The 24,940-nt window shown below is 40.8% G+C and overlaps 1 protein-coding gene and 1 long non-coding RNA gene across 5 annotated transcripts; both read right to left on the bottom strand.

Annotated features, from left to right (window-relative positions):
• Positions 1-1,364: 1,364 nt before the first annotated feature.
• hap1 (huntingtin associated protein 1) lies at positions 1,365-13,040 on the bottom strand. 4 transcript variants are annotated; one of them, XM_079554218.1, is made up of 15 exons: positions 12,610-13,039; positions 8,793-8,869; positions 8,575-8,691; positions 8,391-8,485; positions 7,588-7,696; positions 7,444-7,522; positions 7,172-7,302; positions 6,038-6,112; positions 5,736-5,947; positions 5,103-5,321; positions 4,649-4,983; positions 4,306-4,494; positions 4,076-4,178; positions 2,794-2,849; positions 2,132-2,259 (listed from the first exon to the last, which is right to left on the bottom strand). In XM_079554218.1, exons 1-14 carry the CDS (start codon positions 12,992-12,994, stop codon positions 2,810-2,812), a joined length of 2,166 nt encoding a protein of 721 aa, XP_079410344.1. In that variant the 5' UTR covers positions 12,995-13,039; the 3' UTR covers positions 2,132-2,259; positions 2,794-2,809. The 4 variants fall into 4 exon arrangements, with proteins under 4 accessions (XP_079410343.1, XP_079410346.1, XP_079410345.1 ...); XM_079554217.1 differs by lacking the exon at positions 2,794-2,849 and having other exon boundaries at positions 1,365-2,259; positions 12,610-13,040; XM_079554219.1 differs by lacking the exon at positions 4,076-4,178 and having other exon boundaries at positions 2,092-2,259.
• Positions 13,041-16,608: 3,568 nt separating this feature from the next.
• Positions 16,609-24,763, bottom strand: LOC306961457. Its single transcript, XR_013792770.1, has 3 exons — positions 24,655-24,763; positions 21,131-21,288; positions 16,609-16,789 (listed from the first exon to the last, which is right to left on the bottom strand). It is a non-coding gene; the product is annotated as an uncharacterized lncRNA (long non-coding RNA).
• Between the last annotated feature and the right edge of the window lie 177 nt (positions 24,764-24,940).

Raw genomic sequence — 24,940 nt, 5'->3', positions numbered from 1 at the left:
AGATAAAAACTTACAAACACAAAATGAATATAACTTAGACATAATACGTGCTCGGTGTTATTTGACACTGTTCATTAATAAACATTTTAGCATTTTTACCGGAGTTAGCCAAAAATACTTTTTCATCTGTAATCCCTGCATAATCTATTAATAAATCGTATTTCAAAGACAGAATACAAATCTTTTCGAATACGATTTGGTTCCATGGATGAATCAGAATTGTTTTTTCTTGCCATTAACGGTGAACAGGTTCACAAACTAGGAATTTTCAATGTTCAATGACATGAGCAACATGAAACATAAAACATTTAACGCATAGCTTAGATAAATAATAAACTATAAAAACTTTAAAACTATGAAAACTATAAGGCCATGCATTAAGTAGATTAAAACAAACTCTGATTAAAAAACAACAATCTTATTGTATGTATATATTTACAAATGTGCAGGTGCATTAACTGTCAGCAGCAGATTTGAGTGTGGACCGCATATACTCAGCAACTGGTGTTCCCATACAGAAGGGATCGGCAATAAGTTATTAAAACTAATTTCTCTTGAAATTAACCACTTAACCTCTGCCTTAACCAAGAGCATTTTCTTCTAAAAGCTTCTCGGCTGGAGAGCAGAACAGTGTAATGCCTCATTTGAAAGCTAAGACCTACAAAAGTTATTGTTGTTTTTTTGTTGCTTTGTCATAATTTTATTCCATTGCTTTTTTTGTCATGTTTTTGTAACGTTTTCGTTGCTATTTTGATGCTTCTTTTTAAGCTTTAAGATTTGGGTAACATCAAACTGGAGAAAATGTGCTCGGTTCAGGTGGGAGTTAAGGGGTTAATATTGAAATTCCACCAGTTTCACTTTCTTTCTTAATCTGAAATAATTCCACCTATTGCCAAGTGGTCAAGTATCCCCAGGGGTCCCCATACCCCTGGTTGGGAAACACTGCCCTAACCTTCTAGAATAAACGTGTGCATAAAATAGACAGAACCCAGATTTCAGAGTTTTATTCACAGATGTACATCACACAGCTGTGACACAGATCACTGGTGCAGAGTGGGCTGTGTTTATGATTACTTTCCCTTTTCATCGACAGTATCCTATGCCAGTATGCTACAGTTGATTGTTCAGAGAAACCTATAGAAAACATGCTTTTTACACAATTGCAGTCCATTACCCGTCATCGGTACATTTTCTTATTTTTTTCAATTATAAAATAAAAAAGGACAATATCCTGAAATGCCCAGCTTAAGTTTCTTGATATCTCCACCATTGTGTTAATTCCTGGTGAAACGAATACAGCAGTGTAGTGGTTAGTTGCTTATAAATAAACATTTTTAGTACTTTCAGCATATTGTCTCTGCATGGTAAAGAGCTTGTCGATATTTGCATTTATCATTAGCAATGTTTACTTGACTTGTGTCATTGCAATGCGTCTCTTTAGTACAAATTATATACTGTACATGATGTAATTTTCTATAGCAGCTCTAAAGCAGGAGGATCAAAGTGTAATTTAGTGCAGTTATGTGTAAGCCGCTTGTCTTAGCAATAATTTAACTTATACCAAATGCCTATAGACTACACATCAATACTCCAATTAAAAATCATATTGGTATCTCAGTGAAAGGCATTAAACATTTAAATACCCCAAACAACCACAAAACGTAATAGAAATGTTTTTGTTTTATATTTCTTTTGTACAAAAGCTGAAATGCTGTGACAGAGGTGATCAAAATTAAGATCCTGAGATAAGGACGCCACACAATGAAAGAATAAAACACACACTTTGACAAAAAAGTCCTCAAACTACTGCATATGGCTCAAGCACAATGTGGCTTCTAGTTTCAAGACACTTTCAATCACATACAATGATGAAAAGCAAGTCACTTTTGAGGAGCATGTCTTGTTTTTTGTCTCGGGTCCGTCATTCCCAAAGCTGCCACTCTGTGCAGTCCAAGGCTCTGCAGCTTTTCCACCAAATTCAAGCTGAAAGTGCGTCCCAGTTTGCCCCAAGACTTCTCCTCTGAGTCAGAGTTTTTAATCACGTGGTGAGTGTAGTTCTGCTGATGTGGATAGTGCAAAGCTGAGATACCCCGTTCTTGTAGTAGCTGAACAAGTCCAATAGATGGCGATGGGGAGATGGTGGGGGTGGTGATGGGGGTCGAAGCAGTCAAGTGTCCCGGACCAACGTGCTGTTGGGACTGGGAAGAGGTGCTCAAGTGCTCACTGTTCCTACAAGGTGGCAGGCTGAAAGTGTGAAGGCTGCAGACAGAGCAGACAGAGAAGATACATGTTTTTAGTGCATGATGGAACAATTGACAAAAAAAAGAAAAAAAAAGGTAAAGGTTTGGTTAGTGGCATGCTGTGTGAATTAACAGGCTGGAAATAGGCTATAAAAATAATATTGTTAAAGATGTGCGGACTGGTTAGATGTAGAAGCATGGAAACAACTTGCTGTAAAGTAAATATGCAGCAGGGAGAAGAATGCCATTCTTCACTGAACTGGAAATGAATATAAATGAAGTTAGAACATGTAGTGTTACTGAAAGAAAGGGTTATTTTCTATAAGGTGCTGTGTGCATGACTTTGTGCAATATTGACTGAAGAATCAGATTTTCTTGAGCCAAACAAGAATAGAGACTGATTATAAAAAATCTCAAATTATACACATTTCTGAATGACACTAGGAGGATATATTGTCAAAATCATACACACTGCAGCGTGCTCCCAGTGTTTCCAATAAAAACAAGTTAATATTGTGTTAATAAAGTGCTATTAGCTATGCCTGACTCTTACTTTGACTTCCTGACTTCTATAGCTGGAGAAAGAGTCTGGACAGGCGTTTTTTGTTGCTGTGGGAGGAAATTTCAAATGTTCAAGAAAAAAACAAAACAGCAAAAGAATGCAGGAACAGAAGAAAAAAAGTTAGAATATAGAAACTCGCTGTGGAAAAAATTAACCTTTATGCTAAAGTGGACATACTGTATCATGCCTCTGAGGCTTAAAAATAGACTCACATTATTGTGGGTGCCTCGGCGTTCATATTCTACATGCTGTAATTTCTAATGATATAATAACAATGAAATAAAGAGCAGGTCAAGACTTTGGCTGGGGCTCCTACTGCTGGCAGCTGCAATAATATCAAAAATAATTGTATTGTGCTGTACAACTCTGTGTTGACATGTTTCTGAAAGGGCCACAAAATTCTTTATTCATTGACTCCATACTAAGTAGTGGTAAGCTACTATTGAAGCCACAGCCGCCCCTGGGGTAGACACACACACGGATTGTGGCCTATTGTATATGTTTTTATAGAACTTGCAACCTCAGTTTCTATTCACAGCGTGGTTTACAGCTTCAGCACGTCGCGATAAACACAGTTTGAGCAAAGAACGCCTCAGAACCAATATAATGTTGGATTATGGGCTTAAATAATGTGGAGGACAGATCGGGGTTTTAACAATGACTCAGTTGTAAACAGGAAGTACAGAATCAAATGCTGACACCGCTGAACAAACAGCTAAATTAAACAGGATTGCCCGAGGATTACTCAAAACTGCGTGAATGTAGTGAAATACAACTACTCCAAGTATGTCTTTGACAAGGGAACAATGTTACACATGGTTTAAAAAGTCGATTTTAAAGCAGAACTAAGTAACTCATGCTCCTAGAGGCCATAAGCGCTACTACAGGTGTTGTAGCATGTTGCGTTTTTTTTACTCATTAATTGTCCATGAGAGTGAATACTACGCTGACAAAGGGAGAGAGGGATATTATACACTGTGCCACAGCCCTATCCCATGGCTAGCTTTGCCCGTTAGCCTGTTAGCTTCTTCTTCATGATTCCATTTGTGTATGTTGCGCCTCCGGGTCGGAGCAGGGAAAGTTGCAAGTGTGGTTTTCTGGCCAGACACACGGGGGAGATGGAAAATCCCCCAATCATCCCATTAACACTTATATTACCCCCAGAGGGACTGCGAAAGGGATAAACAAGTTACTCAGTTCTGCTTTAAGTAGATGCCACTCAAATCCCTTTTCAGACAAATACATGCGTGTACAACCAGTATATTGACCTTACCTAGTGGAGTAGGATGGGATGAGGAGGGAGGGGTGGAGGGCTTGACAGGTGGTGATGGTTTGAGTGGGAGAGGTCGGAGGGAGGTTGGGACCCGATGAGGAGACTGAGAGAAACAGATTTACTACATGAGGACAAGCGCTCTCCACTGACTGACTTTCAGACAGAAATGAATGGATATCTGAGGGAGAGCTGGCATCTGCGAAAAGGCCATAATAAAAGTAGAGTGTTACCCAGTCCATGTGCAGCGGTGAACTGAGACAGGTCTGGCTCATCCTCTTCCAGGTCGTTGAGGCTGTAGACGTGTTGAATGTCGATCTCCAGCTCTCTGAAGTCTTTCGTCAGGACCCCGGGGCGCGGGTGCAGGATCCCCCCCAGGTTTGGTTTGGCCAGCTGCTGCCACTGATGCAGAGTCACTGAGCCTACACAAGACGGTTCCAAAATAGGCTTTCATTATTTACATTTATTTTTTTACTTGGGAATATTAATTTCTTTTGATTTGGGCATAAATTGATTTAACAGAAGCTCTTTGGACTGGAAAGGTTTATGATAAAAGTAAGTTAAGTGGGCTTCTACCTTCCAGCGGCTTGACGATCTGCAGGCGATCGGGTAGGTACGAGCGGGAACCCCCTGAGGAGCTGTATGAGTGGCGCGAGCTGCCGTTGGAGTAGTTCGTGCTAGTGGAGGCGGCGGAACTTGAGGCGATGCTGTCGTTTGGCGTCAGGAAGCCACTGGAGCCTTCAGCCTCCTCACTGCGGGCCAAGGCGCGGAGTTTACGCTCTCGCTCCACGTCGAAGAACGGTCGGTCTGAAGAGTGGTTCTGCTGACGAGCCGAGAGGGACCGCAGCGCCGCCTCAAGGTCCTGACCACCGGGAGTACCAGGCTGACCCAGTCTCTTGGGACCACTGGCACTGCAGAGAAGAGGGAAGGAAATAACTGAGGTTACTTGGTTATATTGTTCACTTTATTGTCCTCAATTTGTCCTATGACTTTGACTCCTTAATGGATTCACACGTTCAGTTCCACACACCTGCTGTCCTCTTTATTCGAGTGGTTGTTGCTGGGTTTGTCCTCGAGGGTGAGGCTGGCGTTGTCGGAGCCGTAGCAGCTGGTGCGAGGGGTGCTGGTGCAGCTAGAGCGGATGGACGCGGGGGAGGAGCCCGGCAGAGCGGGAGAGTGGCACCGGGAGCGCAACTTCACCGCTTTGTTCACAACTTTCACTGTCTCAAACACTCTCCGCGGGTGAGTCCTGCCAACAACAACACGCAGTACAGGTTACACAGAGGAATGTGAAGTATTGTACCGTATAAAACAACAAGTGAAGGACACAGACAACAAAGCGTGACAAGTGGCATAAAGCACTTACGGGACAATCACTCAATCAAATTGCACATTATTTCATTTCACTGTAGGTACTACTCTATGTTAAAATTGATTTTGGCTTTGAAATTTAAAAACTCCTTCTTTGTTGGTTTGGATACATTAGTGGATAATTACAGTGAGCTTACAATAGGCTTTATTTAAATTATACTTCTGAGTAATCCATTTAAAGATGTTTGTTTATCCATTCCAACAAAAACATGTGCATTTGTGGTTCTCCAGGGGAAGTCCATGAATGAACTATTACTATATACCGACAACTATTTTGCTTTCCATGGCTCACTTGTATTCCGATGGCGCCGGTGTGTCCAGGCCTTTTCTAAAAGTCCCCTCGATCTCCGCCGCTAAGGAGTCCATGGGGAGCACAGACGCCAGAGCCGTGTAGCGCTGCACCGTGCTGTTGGGTAGGCTTTTGTTTCGGAGGTTTTTGATGTCCTCTCTGGCTTCCTGCAGCATGTCCTCACACTCCGAGTACTTGTCATGCAGGTCCTTAAGCTGCAGATGATAGAAAACTGCACTGTCAATCAGACCTTAAACAAAGAAGTAATCCATCTATTGAAGTGAGATCTATTAAAAATGCCTTGCCTCTGATTTGAGTTTAAGCTGGCACTCACGGGCGGCATTCAGGTGCTGGTTTAGCTCTTCATTCTCACGAGTAAGCTACAGGATAAAAGGAAACAATTAATTGTGGCTAACCCAAATACTGATGAAAAGGTGTTATAAAATACATCTGATGAAACACAGCATCATGTCTGGAGCATTAGTTCACAACAAGTCGAGGAAATACAATAACTACTATATTTACCGCTAATTTTTTTATTTTTTTGCAATTATTTGCAATTTCAGAATGTCCCTTTTACAAAACCTCTTAACCACCACTGAGCACATTGTCTCCAATTTGGCATTACCTAAATGAAAATGCCAAAATTGTGACATAAATGGAAGCAGTGAAAAAGTGGCAAAATACAATAAAAAAGCCACAAAAAAGTGACCAAAAAAAGCTATGCAAAAGCGACAAAAATGTAATAAAAAATCCCCAAAACGCAATAAAAACACAACAAAAAAGTGACAAACAATGAAAAAGTGGCATAGATAAGATGAAAAAGTGACAAAAATAGAACATGGCAACAATTCAAGGAAAAAAAATCAATTTAGATCAGTTTTGTAGATTTTCGTGGCCTGTAGGCTGTAAGCTTTTAGGTTTGGGTAAAGCTGAACTGGAGAAAATGCTCTCACTTAAGGCAAGGGTTAAAGAGGTTAAAGGCACTGTACCTAAGTTAGTTTTGCCTCATTTAGTACATTATATACTCAGACATGTGTGGGAAAAAACACTGTGCATCTATTTATAAAGCATCTGTAACAATTGTATGAACTTGCAGGAGTGTTTTCTTTTTCTTTCTTCTGAAATATGCCAATAAACTCATCCTTTGAAGAATTGGAATGCTACAAATATGTTAGGAAAGTTAGGAATGAGTTTTAGTAGCTTCCTCTTTCATTGTTTGTAATAAAAAATAAAAAATAGATCAGGTATAGGACCTTTAATATTGAGCATCTTTTAAAATTGAGCACAAAAAAAACTTAGTGATTGAGTGAGTTATTCCCTTTTAATGACTATTATAATATTTTGCTTTTTTAAAACTCAATGACACACATTACACCCACTTTAGAGTCCAGACCAACTAGATAAGAACCCTAAACTTGCCAGTATGAGTGTCTCACCCCTTTACATCGAGCCTGTAGATCTACAATCTGGGCGAGCAGCAAGCTGATCTCCTCCTGCTGTCGAACAGAGTCCTCCACTCTGCGAGCCAGCTCCTCGGACAAGTCCACCACCTGCTTATTCACAGACGCTGAAACAAGTGTAAACAACAGCACATTAACATATGTGCAATATGTGAAATACAGACCATAGCATAATAACACAAGAATAAATAGACAGACATGAACACTTCCTTCCATCCTATGATTTCACAAAAAGCAATATTACTTACACAACTCTTCCACACAGACCATCATCAGCTCCTGCTCCTGCTCCTCATAGTGACTGGTCTCCGATGTGAGCTCATTGGCCTGTCAAAACAACACATGTAAATACTCAATTACTTGTTACAAAAATGATCACTGGGGTCGCCTACCTCTAGTTGTAGCTTGCGGTTCTCCTCTTCTAGCCCTTTGAGCTTCTTTTGAAGGAAGTCATAGTGGACAAAGCTGCTGAGGGAACTGCACGATTCGTTTCTTTTCAGTCTGCAAAACACACAATACAGTGTGAAACTTGAGAGTCAATTAAGTATAATCAATTAAGGATGGACAGTATAGGTGAAATGCAAAAGTTTATCACTATTTGGCAGTGGTGCAAGAAGTACTCAATATTCTAGCTTAAGTAAAAGTGCAGATACAGGACTAAAAATGTACTTTATAAGTGAAAAGTAAAAGTATTTAAGAGTTTCATGTGCAGGATTTTTTAGATCATTTGAATCAAAAACAGGAAGTAAACCAGGTCTAAACAAAGTCTAAAGGAGTAAACCACTAAACCCAATCCCGTCATATCTTGGAAACTAAGCAGGGAATGGCCTGGGCCGATGGCACAGACTGGTTGCCTCGCTTCCGTCAGTCTACCCCATGGCAGCTGTGGCTACAACAGTAGATTACCACCACCGAGTCTGGAGTGAATGAATAATGACGACAGTGTAGCGCTTTGAGAAACTTGGTAATTCAGGCTTGTAAAAGCGCATTACAAGTGCAAGGCATTAATATTAAACCAAGTCTAAACTGGGACTAAACCAGCGGTCACTTTGACAATACTTGTACATTGAACCCAATTTAAAAATGTAGTGGAGTAGGTTTGAAAATGTAAAAAGTATTCAGCATAAAAAGTACTTAAGTAGAGCAAAAGTACCAATAATTTGTGCTTTTCACTTGTACTTTTGAATGGACTTACGGAGAATGTGCTTCAGAGTTTTCTAGCTCCTCGGTGCTGGCATAAAACTGCAGCAGGTCGTCTCTCATGGAAAGCTCATGACGGAGTTGAGCGATCTGGAAGAGGAAGCAATCAATGTGCATTTTTAAAAACATTTTTATTATAATTTAATATTATATCTACATTTTTTTGCTTGCATCATTACCTCCTCCTTTGCCGTCTCGAGTTGTCCATCGAGCGTCTCATTTCGTGCGGTGAGCTCTTGGTTCTGCTTTAGGAGGGACTGACCAATTCGCGCCGCCAACTCCAGATCTCGCTCTTTCTGAAATTTCCAGAATAAAAACATTATGACGTTATGACGGAGGGTGATGTGTGACGTATACAGAGTGATGATAATCCGGTTTAATCCAGCTCACGCCTCACCTCTTCCAGCAGGTGTGTGACGGCCTTAATGTCGTGATACGTCTTGGTGACTTGGCCCACTCGCTCGGAGCAAAGCACTGAGGGGAACAGACACACACGGGTTTAGCATCAGTCACTGGAAAACAACAGCCTACCAGTACTAACCTTTGCCAAACCAACAACTTGCCTTGACCAAAGTAAATAATGTGAATGCTTGTTTGTTTTTAATAGAAACTTGATGATTAGCTGTCATCTAATATGGCTAACTTATTAACCTTTATTAAACTCAACCCCTGCCTTAACCAAGTGTATTTTCTCCAGTTCAGCTTTACCCAAAAGCTTCTGGAGTTTAAAGCTTAGAGGCCAGTGTAACTCCTCATTTGAAAACTAAAACTGGTCTTAACTTTTTCCTCGTGATGATTGTCATGTTTTCGTTCTTTATGATTGTGTTTTCATCAGCTTTTTGTTGCTTTTTTTACATTGTTGGGTCATATTTTTGTCACTTCAGATCGGAGTTACATTACACTAAGAAAAATGTGGCCAAAACGCTACAAAAAAGCAATGAGTGATACAAAAACTCTACAACAAAACAATTAAAACGTGATAACACAAACGAGGAAGAAGTTGAGATGAGTTTTGTAGGTCTTAGCAGGCGAGAAGCTTTTAGATTTGGGTTAAACCGGAGAGAATGTGCTCAGTCAAGGTGGGGGATAAGGGGTTAACTGTATTTCTATTGATTTATTTTATTTATCCTTTATTTTAGAGTAAATTAAAGACAATAAAGACTTTAGGTTTCACAGCAGCAACATTTTTAAGATTGGATGGAACTGAGTACAACCGCCTCTGAAGCAGCGTTAATTTCGTCGACTAAAATAATTAGTCTTAATTTTGGTCAAAGGGATATTTGTGCTGACAAAAAATTGGACTAAAACTAAATGAAAAGTTTTTTATGAGACTAAAAAACTATGACTAAAATGTCTAGATGTTTTTGTCGACTAAAAAAAGACTAAATAAAAATGAAAAGGAGAGATTAAAAACCTCCATTGACAGTCTGAAAGAGCCTCATATCATGTAAATTCACTGCCAAAGGAAGAGCTCTGAGCTTTGTTCATGTGGGAGCAGCTCCATGAAGCAGAGGAACAAGATTAAATATGATTGTAATGAATATTATCAAATCAAAGTCGACTAAATTTGTCTTAAATTTAGACTAAATTTACTTGCAATTTTAGTCGACTAAAACTAGAAAAAACTAAAACATTTTTTTTCAAATCTCAACTAAAATATAATAAAATTTCGTCAAAAGACTAAAACTAAATTAAAATATGTTGTCAAAATTAACACTGCTCTGAAGCCTCTCACACACCACCAGTGATGCCTGTACCACAGTTTGAGAAACAGTGTACAGTGCACTTTATGCTGCTTGTTTGTTTTGTTGTATATGGTTTTGTTCCTTCCTTAACATGTATGTATGTGTAGTAAAGTGGGGTTTTTTGTATGTATTTTGTAACTTAACAGCTCTCGTACTCTTTCATTGTAGGACATAGTAAATCTTCCGGTGTCCTTGTGTTTCAATGAATACCCACTCTGGCTGCACTGTGCTTCACCTGTACATCCTGAGCCACAGACCACAACAAGCCCATGTGGCCGGCCAGATACTGATCCTCTTAGACCCTTTTATCCTGATCCCGTTCAGCCCAGATAAGACTCAATTAAAGACCTCATTCTCCTGGACACCAAATTAGCACAGCCACAGTGTTCACACCAGCAGGACTGATCAGGGGCCATTGACGGCAGCTTTGTTTACACACAGACTCTGGCTGATTCTCCAGGTCAAAATCTGATGACACAGATTTTTACTCAATTTTAACATATTTTATTTCAGAATTTCAAGTTGATTATTTTCAACAATGAAATTCAGCACAAAAAGAGAGACTAATTATTGATTTAATTTGATATTTGTCTAGATTTTAATTTGAAAAGATCAACAATGACACTGTACTTTTGTGACCAGTTTCAAGACTCAAATCTGTGTAAATTGTACATTGCACATTTCTGCACAGTCATACAAAAAAGGGAATACTGTCAATATAAAATAAGCAGCAGTATTCTACATTCTCTGAGAGTCAAATCAAATAGTAACAATTTGCTATCTGCATGCCCTCTGTAAACTATGAAGTACAGATGACAGCTCAAAAACCTTGTCTTCCCTCTGTAATCGTTGCTTGGCTGTAGCTGATCTGGTTTAAAGAGACGGGAAGTTACTGTGTTAACTAATTAGACAGAGGGCTTTGTATTTGTCCTGGGCACTGTGATTGGGCAGCCAGACAATTGTCTTATTAGCCTAATGGAGAGAGCTGCACCACAGAACTGTGAGGTACGTATAGTAGACTATGCTGATCCAAGGTGATTTACTGACAATTGAGGTTCTTCCAAGCGACTGGGAGTCAGAAAGGCACTGTTGGCTTTAAGTAAAGCTTTTAAAAGCATTTAAAGTAAAATACACATATTATTATTTAATTGTTATTTCTATAGGCCCACCTCTTATAAAATGTAAGAATGTGGTGGAAATATTCTGAAATGTACTTTATTAGAATGAGAACTAATTATCTTAAAAAGGTGCATTATGTAACTTTTTATGCAAAAACAAAGTTGATGTTTGCGCATATTTGACCTTGTAGTGACCCAGCAGCTGAATGAGTGGACAGCGTGATGACTTTACTTTCTATCGCCGTCGTCCCCAGGATGCTCCAGGATAAATTGTTTAGAAGGTTTTCTCTCACGAGAAAAACTTACAAAACAGTTGAACCTGGAGAATTGTAGACACCACTGTAAACAAAAGTAAAGGCGCCACGCTGAAAACTTGCTGAAAATAGCTAACTAGCTGCAGCCTGGCCTGCCCCATTGTTGGTGATCCATTTCTTGTTGACCCGTCTGCCTCCAACTGATTAAGAACGGCGGGGCCACAACGCCAGAGAAAGGTTGAGGGCAGGGTTACGCTAAATGCAGCATGGTACGAGTACAAAGTAATACTCTTCCTATGGATGAAGCCTGCAGACTTATACATAGTACTTATGACGTCTATTATGGTCTGAGGATAGACAGATCTCCTTGATCTCTATTTATCTTGTTGGTACAAACGTGACTGATAGGCAACAGTTCAGGATGTGTCCGTATTAGACAACTGATAAAATCATAAATAGTTGAATTCAGCAATGGTTTGAGTTTGAATTAATTGTGTTGCAGAGTAGAAAAAGCATTAGTTTGTCTGAGTGAGGCAGTGCCCATATTTAGTGAAAACACTTGCACTGGGCCAGTCTTATGTGCACTTAACAATCACTGCATAGAAGGAAAACTAGTGTCATACAAAGCAAGCGAAATCCAAAAATATTTAAAGGTGTAACCAATAAATACATTCACAATGTTGACAACTAAGGGCAGCCTAAGTTCAGCATTACTCTGAAACTGGCCAGAAGAACAGTTTACTGCCACTCAGTTATAGGTCTCACTTCTTGCAAATGTAAGCCCATGTTTCTCTATTCACAACGTGACCTTCACCACTGAAGCTGACACAATATTTACAAAATACATATACTGCATCAGGACGGGCTACAGCAATGAATTACGCCTCCACAATGACATTGCTTACTGCAGCTCCTCAGAATTCATTGTGCAGTTTAGGACCAGACAATAAGTAAACGAATTTGTGCATTTTCATTTGGTAAACTCAAAGTAATGTTTGCCAGAGCTGTATTAAATGATTTAAACATGTAGCTCAAAGATTGTAATTTGACACATCCTGCCACTAACCTTCACCTCTCTCCTCTTTCTCGCATCTTACCTTGTGTCACTTCTCGGCAAAGGCTCCCATTGATGTTGTTGTTGTTATTGTTATTATTATTACTATTCAGGCATTTGATTTCCTCTGACTCCAAAACATCCTCAGCAAAACGAGTGGACGGAGCTACAGCTTTCTCCTCATCGTCCTCCGAGGAGCTCCACACTTCCATGATGTCCGCAAAAACTTCAACTATGTCCTCCCTGCGCACTATCTCAGAGGTAAAATGTCTCGTTTGATGAGCCGCTGTTTTTTGCATATGGATCTGCGGACATGTGGGCACAACACTGTCCACCGGTCTACGTGAGAGTAAGCCCGCACTTGTGTTGTGATGCGTCTGTGTGCACTGTGCGGTAATATGTAATCCCTCTCTCACTGTGAGAGCCATCTGTCGTCATGCCTGCCTTCGTTCACCTGGCCACGTTGGACTACCGGGTAAAGGGAGGAAGAGTGAAGAAGGGGGGATGAAGCTCAACCCAATTCAGCAGCAATGCGTTCCTTTTTATATAGTGCACATCCAAAACAAAAATACAAAAATCAAAATCCAGCAAAATGCACTGAGAGACAGATTAGCCAGGGTTATGGCGCCAACAGGAGTAATTGGCCAGATAGCTACGGGATCACCCACCCCCCCTGCAACAAAGGCACATGGTAGGTCTCAACAATGGCCGCTCTCCATCACCACGCAGGCGTAGGATGCGGAGAGGAGCTGCGTAACATTGCTGCAGACCAAGACACACCCACCTCGCAGGGGTCTGAGGAGAGAGGCTGAGAGACAGAGTGGAGCAAAGAGCTGGTTTATGTAGCAACAAAAGCAAAGGATTCTGCATATGGCACCTAATGTCATTATTAGGCTGCAATGCTCTTTGCCAATACCCCATCAGCACCTCACTGCTTTTGCTTGTCTCGCGTTGCACTGCATCCACTGGCACTTTCTTTCAATCAAATATTAAACCCTTCATTTATTATTCAATGCTAATCTGACTCCTCACGTCAATGGCACTGGACACCCCAAAACACAACTTTCCCAGTATAGTCCAGTTCACTGTGTAATATCGCCGGATTTTTATGGAGTGTATCAATCAGAGAAGTAATGTTTCCATTATTTTTCATGGTGTTGCCGTAGCGATGACCAGAACTCCCCATTTACTCTAATGGAAAAATGGTATAATTGCACAATTTTACCAAATGACAAGGGCAAGTGGAAACATTGTTTTTCTCATTGCTTATACCATAAGGTATGCTATATAGTTTTCATACCCTCCACGAAAATCCCACAAAAGTCGAAATCATCAAACATTGTTTATAGTTTGTGGTGATTGGACACTAAAGGGATCTTCACAGCTAAACAAGACTTTCAGAACAAGCACTTGTTTACAAAGAATATGAGAAGATAATTCTGTGATCCATAGTGGGAAAAATAATAAGAAAGGGAGCAGCAGCACATAGTGCGGGACTTTGTGCCGGACTCAACAATGTGAGATTGACTGGCAGCACTAGGCCGACTCAGTAGCCAATCAGTTTGCTGAATGTCTCCTCCTACTCTTCACCCCCTTTCACGCTGTAGTGTTCTATCAACATCTATGGGCCAAAAATAAATAAATTAACTGGTAAGAAATTGATCCTGTTGTTGCTGCAGCACCATGTGTTGCCCCAGCAGGCACAATCTGTAGAGGGCAGAGGTTACCCTGCCTGTGTGGAGCACTGCCTTGTACCTATTGCCCATGGACTTTTACCAAGGTACAAAGTCACCTTTAACACAATGAAGCAAGACATTCATAAATGTTCAGAACCTCATGCATACAGTAACTGTGAAACTACACCAAAACTTTACTCAACGGAAAATAATAGAACACACAGGAGCTAAAAAGAGCACACGTGTGACCGTAGACTGCCATCATCACCCATAAGACCAGACGACCTCTGTACCTAATAATACACCGAGTGTGGAGCAGCTGCCGTGTCTGCAGAGTGGTGGATACTAGTGGTTAGCTCTGCACAGCTCTCTCGGAAACTGCTTAAGAACGCCAAGTGACGGCAGGTTAATCGGCTCGGTGGCCTCTGACATCTGAGGCTTCTGAATGTGACCAAGTGTGTGTATGAAAGAGAGGGAGAAAAGTGGGATTAGAGTTCACACTGCAGTGATTATGGAGGTCACTGTGTAAATGCTCAAATCTGAAGCTTTAAGGATATGGACAAAACACCAGTGGGTCTAAGTAACCTGAAATGATGCAATTCACCTCTTACTTTATATATTATGATTGGATTTCACAATTATTTGAAGCGCAATAAAAGGTGCAATGGAGGAAACGGGAAGAACCTTCACCAAATACGAAGCACCAGGACAAAGGAATATCGAGAGAAAAGAACATGAGACTCACTAAATGGGGTGTCAAATACTAATGTGTACTACCAAAAAAGTTAAAAAATAAAAATAAAAATCCATATATAACAAATGCAAACCTCAATGATGCCGCATGTAAAACTGTAACCATGCATATTCTCATTTCAAAACCTAAACTTAATCCGTGAAACAATTAAATTCATATTAGTATAACCAGCACAAATACTACAGCATCTACCACAGTGCACTAAAATGCCAGCGATTACCCTCCTGCTAAACCATCCCATTGGGCGAAATGCCAAAGATTTAGGCAGTCCATGAGTTAGCATAATTATTAAAGCAGTACTAAGTAACTTTTTTACCATAATAAATCCTTTTTGTTGTCCCTCTGGGGTAATACAAGTGTTAATGGTATGATTGGGAAATCCCCCTAGTGTCTCAGGCCAGAAAACCACAATTGCAACTTTGCTGCCACCGGGTAGGAGTCACCAATATGCCCTAATGGAATCACTAAGAAAAGCTAACAGGCTAACGGGCAAAGCTAACTGTGGGCTAGCGCCACTTAAACAGTATTTTCAGCCAAGTCTGAGTGCAAAAAATTATCTCCATTGTGTAATTGGATGAACAATATCCCTCTCTCCCTTTGTCTTTTCTGTCAGCGTAGTATTTACTCTCACAGACAATTAATAAGTAAAAAAAATGCAACATGCTACGACACCTGCAGCTTATGGCCTCTAGGGGCATGAGTTACTTAGTTCTGCTTCAAGTGTTCGGTTCAATAAAAGAAAGGTTGATGATATCATATGAATAGAAAGCCTACACATTTTACCAAAGTCTCTAATATAGTGATAAGGAACATTGGGATTTGGCCAATAGGACCTTTACCATCCTACCTGATCAGAAAGACCAAAGTTTTATTTATAACTAAATAATGAAAACTGCAAGAAGTAAACACACAAAACAATAATGAAATGATTGAGAAAGAAAAAGAAAAATCTGTAGTACAGAGAGCAGATATCAGTGGACTCACAGAAATACTTGAAGGTCTCTTCAATCTGCTCACAGGTGAGTCCCAGGACGACCTCTGGGGGCACCAGAGGGGTGTGCACCCAGTCATCATTGTCATATCCAAACACACTGTCTGCTCGGAGCGTGTAGTTGGGCTGACCCTCTGACAATAGGCTCACGATCTCCAACTCGGGCAGGTCTGAACAAAGATCTGAGGAGAGTTTAAGAGGATCATGAGAAAACTAAACACTATGACATTAACAGGATGATTGTGTCATGACGCCCCCTAGTGTCAGGCTCAGACACTGACAGGTAAATCTTAGTCAAAATTGTTAGTACACAAACTACAGTATGTCATACATAAACATACTGCAACTGTAGCTTTCACACTTTCACACCCCAATGAATACTCTCCTTAATATAAACAGAAAAAATATTCATGGGAAACATGTCACATGACGTGTCAGGCCTCACAGATTTAAGGGTTCTTTATTAAACAGTGTGTGTTCACCTGTGAGAGTAGACACATCCTGAGACACAGGCGGCTCTACGTCCCGGAGGTTCCCGGACTCACTGAGCAGAAGAGGCAGGGGGCCCGCAGACAGGGCCCCCACCGCCTCATCCCGCCCCTCATGGAGGCAGAAGGCTGAGTGGGGGTCCAGGGGGCCTGCAGCGGCCAGGGGAGAGGAGAAACAGTAATGGGACGACCGGTCACAGTCAAGGCACGCTGGGACAGTTTGTCTGGGACGGGAGAGGTCAGCGTGAAATACAGAGGTACAGCACAGCCCCTGGGCTCACAGAGATCATGAGCAGCATGTGGAGGTGTGAGGCCTGGAAGAGAAAAGAGGGACATGAGCAGGGCGCTTGCTGCATGAAAACAGTCAGTACTGTTGTGTGAGTGATGACAATATTAACATGCTATTGTCTTATCTAAAACTGAAAACAGTATCACATCAGTTACAATACTGTCAATTAGCAGCTGAGTGTCTCTATTCATGGACAATATTCTCAGCTCTAACTTAACTTCATAATAATAGAAAATGTCACCAAGTCCAAATGAACACCCCATGGACATGATTGGCAATGTCAGTACAACCCCCAATTTAGGCTAGATCTAATTTCCTTTCATCTCCCTCCAGTCTTATGCATACGACACTTCATTGACTGTAAACAAAACGCTGTGTCTGTGTTTTCAGGTCACACAGCTAGAGTTACAGAGGCCCGCAGCATCTCCTATCAGGTTTATACTCAGCATTTAGAGGCGCCACATGAACATAAAATTGCTTGTGCATAAAGTATAATAGCGACACCAATGCACACATTACAAGTTATACTGCCTTTTTATTCATGTACAAATTTAGCAGCTATTTTACTTTAGGACATGGGAAAGTGTCCCGTCACATAGTGTTCAATGAGTTACAGCTTTGGTAGGACACTTGATACATGAGAGGCATTATTGCAGTCAATAAAACATGGCAGTCACACAGGGCAAAGGCTTGGCTCTCTCTCCTGCAGCAGACACGTGCACACACACACACAGGCCGTCCTGCAGCTGTGCACACGGCAGATTAAATTAACCCTCTAAGTGCCACTATCACCACACACTAGATCACCACAGCTGTCACCACTGCTGCAGTGTTTGGGCCACTGCCTCTCACTGTACAAAAATCCAATCAGCTGAGTGGCGTACTGCTGCCAGTTTTACTCAGCGCTTATTTGAAGCATCTCCCTTTCACCTAATCAAACAAATGTAACTGTGTATTACCTTTTACTCTAAATATTACAAAGAAAAAAGTTGGAAAGGTAAACGGGGAATGCCATAATTTGCAAATGTTACATTACAACAATAAACAGAACACAAGCAAAATTTTATCAATTGTGGTTGCAACATTAAAAACATTAAATACTTTGTTTTCATCAGGCACCACTGACAGCTCCTGTTTGTCGCTCGGGAGACAGCACAGAGAGTGGTTAACCATGCGAGATCCTGTCAGCCATTCAGGGGTTACACCAGGGACATGCTTATTCGCCCTCTCCTTCGCCTTTGGACCATTGTTTTTTTTTTACTGTGAGGCAGCGAGCCAAAGGAAAACTGTCAGCTGAGAAATCGGATAGGACATTTTTTGTACACAGGGAGATTAGACCTGGATTTCAGACTAGCAACAAACACAGACTTATGACGCAATCTTATGCTTTTCAAGAGTATTTTGTAAAAACAATATGTACGTCATCAACAAAGAGAAACTGAGAAGAAAATGGACTTTGACCTTGGAGTCTGGACTAGACATGAATTGCCCTCCACAACGGTAAAGGGTGGTAAAAGCATTGCACTGGTTAGTGCTCTGTGCAAACAATGCCCTTCCAGGAGGAGCGTACGTGAGCTCAGGCACACAGGAGTGAAAGAGAGATGAAGGAGGGGGCACATGGGGCAACTGAGCGCGCCACCACTGTGGGCCAACCTGACCAGCATGTTTTTGAAGGTCGGGGGAAACAGCAGCACCCAAGGGAAACCTGGCTGGCTGCCTTCAATGATCCTCTGAAACGGTGCACCGCCTCCTGGGTTTGTCCCCGTTTCAGAGCGTGGCGTCCTGCACTGGTCAGGAGCCTCTTGTGACGCCTCCACTGTGCTGCAGGTGTGGGGGGCTCTTGGTGCCTCTTCAGTGTTTCACAAGTAGAAATTTGTAGGTCTCAAATGTCTTTAGCTCATAAGCTGCTGTTTGTTTACTTTTAACAAGCTGCTTTCTTCAGTATCATTATGGACTCTTTGCAGGAAAAAAAAAAAAAATCCACCGAACCCCACAAAAACACGGACAAGACTAAATAAGCATATTATGCAGGAAAATAAAATCAAAATAAACCCAACACAAAATGAAGAATGGATTGTGTAGTTTTGCTTTTGATACTTTAGTGGGGGACAAAAAAGTAATCTGTCATCGGGGTACAACGTTGAGGGAAAATATTTTGCTTATTTAGGGCTAATCAGTGCCAGGGTGAAGAGGCCTGACAAAGGTCATGTGCTGCTGTGGAGATAAGAGACGTGCATCACTTCACACATCGCACTCTGCTCTCATTGGCATTGACACTTCAGCCACTGTTCTCCATCATCAAAGACATTTATGGATCTCTCACCGGAGAATGACGTCTTCCTAGAGAGGCCAGTCATCTGCTCATATTACGAGCTCTGTGACATTTACACAGGCAAAAACTAGATTGATCCTCTGCTCTCTCTTAAATCAACAATGGCGGCAATAAAGGTATAATGAATCAAGATTAAAAGTGTCTATTTTTTTTTTTTTCCTCTATGATCATTAAAAAGCGCTTCACGTCGAGAAACCATTCCCTTATTCACTTACACAGACACTAGAGGCAAGACGAGTTAAGTGCCTTGCCCAAGGATGCAACATCTCTGTGTGCAATGTTTGGAGCACGGATTGAACCACTGACTTCAGGATCAGTGTGGACATATGCTCTACTATCTCAGTCACTGCCTCCACAGCTGATGTTTAGGCGTATAAATTGATGCCGTTTCTATGGGCGTCATTGAGCGAACATCCAGTAAAACACATCCCTATCCCGTGTTAGTGTTAATCCAGCAGATATGACGCCATAAACGAAGCATATTACAATAAGGAAGCAGGCAGGATCCACCCGTCTGTGCCATAGAGATCAATTAGGATCAAACATTAACCTCTATTAGACTGCAACTTGTTTAAAAGGTTGGACATGCTGCTCCATACCAGTTAATATTTGTAGTATTTGAAGGTGACTGGGTGAAAGTGGGTTGGCAATGGTGTAAAGCAGGGGCACAGGGAGCAAGCACTTAGCAGGGGGTCAGGTGAATCCAAATCAAACATCATGAATGGCAAGCAATATTAAAAAGCTGTGTGTGTAGATTAGTTTACGGTAAAATATAACACTGTGTGAAGGCACAATGTGAAAACAGACCGTGTGGAGCATGCCTCAGAGAAAATATTTACTTTTAGAGGTAAAATGGGAATATAGCAGGAAATGGGCTGGGTTAGACTTCAGATTGCTTTGTTTGATGCCGTTTCAAAGGCTTATCTTATCAAAATGAAATGGATAATTACATTTAAAGCAGTATGGAGTAGTAACAGTGAAATTACTTGTTGTTTTGGGTGGTCTACAACAAGCTCTCAAAGTTCAAAAGAATGTGGGCCCAACAACTGGACAGCTATATCTGGAAAGGACCTCCAGGTTAAAAGAAAAGTTCCCACCAAACCTCCAGCAGCACCCATCACTCTCTCACTGAAGCACAAAACAACACAACGTCCAACTATAACTTACTTCTAACTACTTCTCTGCCACAAGATTAGTGCCGCTGTTGGAAGACCGAGTACCTTGGCCTTTGAGGCAGAAATGTTCCTGACTAACGGAGCACAAAGACGCATATTGTTATTCAATATTGTTCTGTGAAACGCTGAGTGGCTGTAATGGAGGCAAATCAGATTACTTAACAGACAACAATGCCAAAACAAAATACTCATTTCACACAGAGGGGCCATTGCTATTACTTATGTTCATATTATGGAAAGAACACAATGAAACTGCGCACGACTAGTTAACTGTTTGCAATCATTACTATGATAGAATCGGAATGAAACAGTTCAGAACGTGTTAAATTGCGGCGTGAGCAGCATTTTATAATAATTCACAAAGGAGACAAGATTATTTGTTATTTGCAAATGGTGTTGTACAATAGCAAATTCCAGACTTTGCAACTTCGCATTCAAATTGCAATTAGTTTTGAGCATAAAAATATGTTTAATTTAAAATACAAGGCAATGAGCATATCCTCTCATATCTTTACAAAATCAAACTTTTTAAACCCATTATAAAGAATATGTAGATATCAGAAAAGCATTTTTTTAAATGAAAAAGTTTGTGAAGAACATAAATAATACAATTGATTCAAAACTTGCAGATATTTTGTTAAAAGCCAACACTCGCCTGTCCTCTAAAAATCAGTTCAATTAACATTCTTATGTTTGTTCCTTTTACTCAGTTTTAAGCGGACAAACAAGCACTTCATTTGGCTGAATCGTGTCTGCAACACGACGAATGAAAACACCAACACAGCATTGAGTAACAGCATGCTACAATGCTAATAACATTGACCAGTCTCAGCATTCATGAAGCCACACACAGACTTACTGTTCAAATCCAGGAGTTACTTTGCATGTGAGGAGATTAGAAAATGCTATGATGTTCTTTTTTCCAGCTTGTCCTATCCAGTTGAAACACTTTACTCCTGCGAGTGGCGTTGCTCTGCCGGCCGGCTTCTCCCTGTCCCGTGCTGAGCGTGTCCTGTCCTGGGAGAGGCACAGAGAAAGAGCAACAGTGAGGCGGAGCAACGGGGGAGGAGACGGGACCCAAGGCCTGTAGACTGAAAGATATTGCTGTACGAGTGTCATAGACAGACAGAAAGACTGCAAGATAAAAGGAACTTAAAAAGAGGCTGAGATTGTCGAGTCAGCGTGTTCAGGTTTTAGTAGGGTGCATATACCCACAGTGTGTTCCTCACACAATATTTGCATTAGAGCTTCAAAGAATCATGACTGGCCAGTATACAGTAAATGAGCGGTCTGTACTTTGGTTTTGATCTTCGTGACAAGGTAATGAGCGTTGTCACTCATTTACAGAATGCAATTAGACATTAATAAACAGGTTATTTTAGCCAGAGCATGTTTCCTAAAGGCAGGTTCACGTTTCTTTTACACTAATTACAATACCACATTGAAATTATAGAGGGCTGCATATTATTAGAAAAAATAAAGCAATATTCATATATGCTAGGGCTGGGACGATCCACTTTTGTCACGATCCAATACATATCACAATACTCAGGGTACGTTCCGATACGTAATGCGTTACGGTAAATAATTATGATACGGGATATGTCTATGTGTGCATTTACTGAAGTGTTTAGATTGAACAGTGCATTAACTCAAAATGTAACAAAGTGCTGTGTAACTATTACTGGAAAACAAAATGATTTAAAGAAATTGCGATCCAAGTCCGATCCGATATTTGTCCCGGCCCTAATATAAAGTTGTGAATACTGCGATAGTTCACTAAACCATTTCAACACAGTTGAGCTCCATTGAATTTAATCAATAGTTGTAAGTAACTTGGTTTTCTAAGCTGATTCTGTGATTCTGCAGTATCTTGTTGCTTCTTGCGATATGAATATTGTGTCACCTAGTACTAACAACAAAAATCTGGCGATATATCGTGGTGCTCTAACCTCATCGCCCCAGCCTTAAAGGTGCACTATGCAACTTTTTATTCAAAAGAGAAACTCCTGTGCCTCCATATTCAATTGATGAAGCTGCACACATTGATTGTGTAGTTATGAAATTGAAACAAGCCAAGGATGGATTACTCTTGGAGTCATTTGTTGCCTATTTACAGTGGCATCTGTGATTTTTCAGGCCTTCACCCTGAACAAATAAAATAGCAGTGTGGCATGCCACGTCTATTTTTAGCTGTTTTTATTTGGGGCATTAACAATCAATGATACCCTCTGGAAATAGCATGAACTGTCACTATGGAGGGCACTAGAGCCACATGTCCTCACTATGTCATGCTGTCTCGTGACAAACAAAAATAGTCAGGTAGGCGGTGCACTGAAGACTTGTTACTCTATGAGAAATAAGACAACATGGAGATTAGATGATATACTATGAGCTCAGACATTTGTGTGCATCTAATTGTAAAGCATTTGTATCAATTTCATGAATTTGCAGGTGAGTTTTCGAGCATTTTTGTTAGTGACCCTTTAAGTTGTGAAATGTGCCCATAAACACATCCCTGTGAAGAATTGGGATGTGTTAAAAAAGTTAGGAATGAGTTTGGACCTCAACGGACAGTTTGATCTATGGTTTCCTATTTCATTGTTCGAAGAAAAAAAAAAGAAATCAGGTATAGGGCCTTTTAGGCCAATATACCGTAATCAAAGCAACAGTTCCTGTCCTTTTCTAGACCACACCAGCAGGACTAAATCTTACAACCAGACTTCAAAAATGTACAGTGAGTCTGACTGTGCAAACTTCTGTCTGAAATGTCCGTGAATTGTTGTAAAGTCAAGAAGCTTTGAGATTAGTAAAGCCAAACCGGAGAAAATGCGCTTGGTTAAAAGTGCATTAAACAACATTTTATGTGGTAACAAAGGTGGATATTTGTGCGTATTTTGCCTTGTGGTAACACAGCGGCTGTATGAGTGGTCAGCTTGGCACCTTTACATTCCATCACAGTGGTCTCTAGGACGCTCCAGGATCAATTGTTTTGTCGGTTTTCTGGTGAGAGGGTTTGTCAGCAGTGAAAACCTTCCAAACAACTGATCCTGGAACGTCCTAGAGACCACTGTGATGGAAAGTAAAGGCGCCACGCTGACCACTCATACAGCTGCTGGGTCACTACAACAGCCCATTCTGGACGACTGATTTCTTGCTTTATCCCAAAGACAATGGGACACAGATGGGACTGAGTCACTTCCTCACCCCTGGGCTACTCAGAGGTGATTCTAAATGCTATTAGTACTTTAGTCTGGGCTGGTCATTGATCATAGATAATTCCCACATATTGAACACCAGTAATTCACAGCAAAACATTGGTGGAACAGCTACAAGTATAGTGACCCTCATGGTAAAATGCATTTGATCGCAGGATCATGTCCTTTCATCTCCAGATGAAATTATCAGGCAATTTGTTCCATGCAAAATCCAGTTGAATACCATATTCCGATTGTTTGTGAATATCTCTTTATAATATGACCTGATATTTGTGATTTATTTTGGATTTATTCAGACAGTTGGCACAATAAGCAAAAATAATAAGTAGAAGTGAATGGATAATGACTACACAGCATTGTAGCTCAACAAGTGTAAGCCATAATTTTTAGCAGCCTATTAGTATGTGTCTAATGCTAATACAAGGGGCTGGTTGGAATATTATAAAGCCTCCAACTTCTTTAGGTGTGTGATACTCAGGTCTATTTGTTCCCTCCAGCATTCAACTAAACAGAACATTAAAGGCATAATTTCTGTGTTCACTATGCGCTCTGAGAGGTCAACCCAATTTACCTCTCACTGTATTGAATTCAATGCATGAGAAAAAAAAACAAAGGTGCTATTCAGGACCAACCTCAACATTTGTGTACTGAGGCTGCACCTTCCTGCCTGGGTCCCCTTTGTTGGACCAAAGCCTCTGTCATCCTGACTGATGATTAAACAGTTTAAACTTGGGATCAGTGGAGAAACCTGTTATGTAGTCTTATTGTAAACAACAAATCCAGCACAGCAGTAAGACATGGTGCTCAGATTTGAACCAAATCTGTGCAGCGTAAGTAAGATAAAGTAAGATAAAGTTATAGCCAAGTGAGCGCGCATTAGCGAGGTTAGCAGCAACGTCAACAAATACGGAAATATGAATCTATCTTATTTGAAAACATTACCATTGTATTGCCAAAATGTTGGATGGAAAACATTGCATTGATGCTACATCCGAGCTCTTGTTCACACGATCAAATCCCACCCAGAAGAAGAAGCAGCTTCGTGGAAATTTCCCCTAACCAAGTTTGGACAAAAAATAACTCCAGTGACAGTGACAACACAACAGCATGACTACAACATGCACAATAGGCACATAAAAGAGGTAAAGAAGCCGAACGTACTTACAGATTAAAAACAGTCATGTCTAACCAGGATCGCATTTCTCTCTCGGTGCTGAAGTTTCTCTCAAACTTGGAGCTCAGCTGTCATCGCGCTCGCTCTGCTCCGTGTTCCATTTGGTCATCTTTGGAGCAAGGCATCATGGGATATGTAGTCCATTCCTCCAATAATTTGAGGCGCTCCTTCGTTCAACACATTATTTCGCTTTGCAAATGTGTTAAACGGTCATGAAATGTTTTAATGCAAATAATGATTATGCGGGAAAAGTCTACAGCATGTTGTTATCGCTATA

This window comes from Gobius niger, assembly GCF_951799975.1.
Source record: "Gobius niger genome assembly, chromosome: 3".
Taxonomy (NCBI): domain Eukaryota; kingdom Metazoa; phylum Chordata; class Actinopteri; order Gobiiformes; family Gobiidae; genus Gobius; species Gobius niger.
This window is presented reverse-complemented; position numbering and strand designations above follow the sequence as displayed.

What these genes read in the sequence shown, in the direction of transcription:
- hap1 (XM_079554217.1), bottom strand. Translation starts at nt 12,994, where the DNA reads ATGGCTCTCACAGTGAGAGAGGGATTACATATTACCGCACAGTGCACA. An exon ending in GGTCTGTGTGGAAGAGTTGT is followed by an intron (nt 7,303 to 7,443) that starts GTAAGTAATATT and finishes CACTTGTTTCAG; the next exon opens with CGTCTGTGAATAAGCAGGTG. An exon ending in TACAGGCTCGATGTAAAGGG is followed by an intron (nt 6,113 to 7,171) that starts GTGAGACACTCA and finishes TTTATCCTGTAG; the next exon opens with CTTACTCGTGAGAATGAAGA.